We start from the raw sequence: 3,197 nt of genomic DNA, 5'->3' as shown, positions 1-3,197 counted from the left end.
GGCTGGTTGTTTTGGTGGGAGTTTGAGAGGGAGCTGGGAGAATCCCAGTAGCCCACATTGTCACACAGCAGGTGTATAGCATTGATTATTTACTCAGTAATAATTAAAATCCAGATTCAGTAAGACAGGTGGACAATGGTTTGGAGGTGTGTTTTTGGAATTATTTTAATGAAAGTTCCTTAACCAATCAATGAGCCCAATTTGGATAGAGAAGCAAATGGCCACTTCCTGGTGGAAATGACCTTTGGCCTTGGAACTATTTCCTAGAGCATCCTGATAATACTTTACCCCCATAAACTGCTCATCGTGGATTTGCAAAGCTATGCAACTGGGAATTTCACTCCTGCGAGACTTCGGGGTACACTTGGTTGTCGGGAGCCAGCTGGAAAGAGATGGTAAGCAGCCCACTCAACAGCAACAGGAATGCAGCCAGAAACGCCACGGGCACGCTGCTGCCGATCTCCTGCCAGTCCGGCCTGAAGGGGATGTGGAGGGATGGCGGGAAGCGTATGCCCTCTTCACTTATCACAGCGTGGTAATTCCACATCACGGCAATGAGGATAAATATGCCACCTATGATGCTCAGGACTCCAGAAGCGAAGAACAGATTGCAGGTGGTGTCCTTCTGAAGCTCTCCCGCGTACACTCTGCGCAGGCCCATGATCGTGAGCACTTTCCCCAGGAGTGCAAGGAGGCTGGCGGCCAGCAGCAGGTGCTGACCGATGCGGATATCCAGCGGCAGGTAGGTGTCACTGTAGGTGTAGCGGTGACACGCTATGGGTCTGCTGTGGAGGCTGTAGGGCTGGTAAAAGCAGACCTTCCACATCCCCACGCAGGCCAGACCCCGGGAGGGGGCGGCGCTGCTCTCTATGTACCATATCCTCCATTTGGCCAGGCCCATGCAAACCATGGAGAACATCCATCCCAGGGTGTTGAGGGCGAAACTCGCTGCCTGGCAATTGGGGTGGACGTAAAAGCCCATGGCTCTGTATCCAGGGGATCTGCAAACCAATAGAGGGTGTCATGAGGATGGGACCCACGGCCTGGACCTGCCCCCCGGGGTGAGTGGCACTATATTGGAGAGGGAAATTCCATATTACAGAATGGGGACATGTGACCCCCATGCTCTGCTGGCCAAGGGTCCTTGGGCAAGATGTACTGAAAGCCTTAAAGTATACAGACTTTCACCCTGCAGGACAGGTAAGGGGTTAGAGCGTCTTCCCAACGGGCCCAGGTTGCAGAGCTCAATCCCTGTTCAGGGCACATACAAGAATCAACCAATGAATGCATCAGTCAGTGGAAAACCAAATGAATGTTTCTCTCTCTCTCCCTCTCTCTCTGTCTCGAAAGTCAATCAAAATATTTACAAACTTTCAAACAGGCAGTTCCACTTCTGGACATTTGTTGAAAGACACAATTAAGATTGGCTACAGCCCAGCAGGCATGGTTGAGCATCGACCTAAGAACCAGGAGGTCAGGGTTCGATTCCTGATCATGGCACATTCCCGAGCTGTGGGCTTGATCCTCAGTGTGGGGCATGCAGGAGGAAACCAATCCATGATTATCTCTCATCATCGATGTTTCTCTCTTCCTCTCTCTCTAAAATCAAGAAAATATATTTTTAAAAGACAATCTTATATAAAAGAAAGAAAGGAAGGAAGGAAGGAAAGAAGGAAGGAAGGAAGGAAGGAAGGATGGAAGGAAGATGGAAGGACAGATGGAAGGAAGGAAGAATGAAAAGAAAGAAGGATGGATAGATGGCATGAGGGAAGGAATGCTGAAGGAAAGAAAGAAGGAATGATGGAAGGAATGAAGGAAAAGAGGAAGGAAGGAAGGAAGGAAGGATAAATGGAAGGAAGGAAGGAAGGAAAGTAGGAAGGAAGGAAGGAAGGAAGGAAGGAAGGAAGGAAGAAAGGAAGGAAGGAGGATGAAAGGAACAGAAAGAAAGAAAGAGAGAAAGAGAGAGAGAAAGAAAGAAAGAAAGAAAGAAAGAAAGAAAGGATGCATGGAAGGAAGGTAGAAAGAAAGGAAAGGATGGATGGATGGAAGGATGAAGGAAGAAGGAAAGGAAGGAGTGATGGATGGGAGGTAGTAAGGAAGGAATAAAGTAAGGAAGGATGGATGGAAGGAAGGAAGGAAGGAATGGTGGATAAATGGATGGACAAATAGAAGGAAGGAAGGAATGATGGATGGATGGAAGGAAGGAAGGAAGGATGGGAGGAAGGAAAGAAGGAAGGATGGGGAAGAAAGAAAGAAAGAATGGAAGACAGGGAGGATGGAAGGAAGAAAAGAAGGACAGAAAGATGGAAGGATGGAAGAAAGGTTGGATAGATGGCAGGAAGGAAGGATGGAAGAAGGATGAAAGGAAGGCAGGAGCTATGAAAGGAAGAAAGGAAGGAAGAAATGGTGGATGCATAGATGGCAGGAAGGAAGGAAGAAAAGAAGAAACAACGCAAGAAAGAAAGGAAAGAGAGAAGGTAGGAAGGAAGGAAAGAAGAAAGAAAAGAAGAAAGGGAGAAAGGAAGAAAGAAAAGACAGATGCAAGGAAGGAAGGATTGATGGAAGAAAGGAAGAAAAATGGATGGAAGGAATGAAGGATGGAAGGAAGGCAGAAAGGAATGGTGGAAGAAAGGAAGGATGAAAGGAAGACAGAAAGAAAGGATAAATGGAAGGAAGGATGAAAGGAAGAAAGGAAGAAAGAAAGAAAGAATGAAAGAAAGAAAGAAAGAAAGAAAGAAAGGATAAATGGAAGGAAGGAACAAAGCAAGAAAGAAAGGTAAAAGAGAAGGTAGGAAGGAAGGAATGATGGAAGGAAGGAAGAATGGAAGGATGGATGGAAGGAAGAAAGGAAGGAGTAATGGATGGGAGGAAGGAAAGATGGATGGAAGGAATAAAGGAGGAAAGGAAGGAAGGAGTAATGGATGGGAGGAAGGAAGGAAGGCTGGAAGGAAGGAAGGAAGGAAGGAAGGATGGAAGAACAAAGGAATGATGGATGGAAAGAAGGAAGGAAGAAACATAGCAAGAAAGAAAGGAGGAGAGAAGGTAGGAAGGAAGGATGAAAGGAAGAAAGAAAGAAAGAAAGAAAGAAAGAAAGAAAGAAAGAAAGAAAGGATAAATGGAAGGAAGGAAGGAAGGATCAAAGCAAGAAAGAAAGGTAAAAGAGAAGGTAGGAAGGAAGGAATGATGGAAGGAAGGAA

General features: G+C 46.1%; 1 protein-coding gene across 1 annotated transcript; it reads right to left on the bottom strand.

The window, feature by feature from the left end:
• Positions 1-337: 337 nt before the first annotated feature.
• On the bottom strand, positions 338-982 carry LOC308239475 (claudin-34-like; the record flags this gene model as incomplete). Its single annotated transcript, XM_080652278.1, has 1 exon — positions 338-982. The coding sequence occupies one exon, from the start codon at positions 980-982 to the stop codon at positions 338-340; it is 645 nt and encodes a 214-aa protein (XP_080508404.1).
• Positions 983-3,197: the final 2,215 nt, after the last annotated feature.

Source organism: Plecotus auritus (genome assembly GCF_963455305.1).
Source record: "Plecotus auritus genome assembly, chromosome: X".
Lineage (NCBI taxonomy): Eukaryota > Metazoa > Chordata > Mammalia > Chiroptera > Vespertilionidae > Plecotus > Plecotus auritus.
Note: the sequence above shows the minus strand (reverse complement) of the source record. Positions and strands in the feature narration are given on the sequence as shown.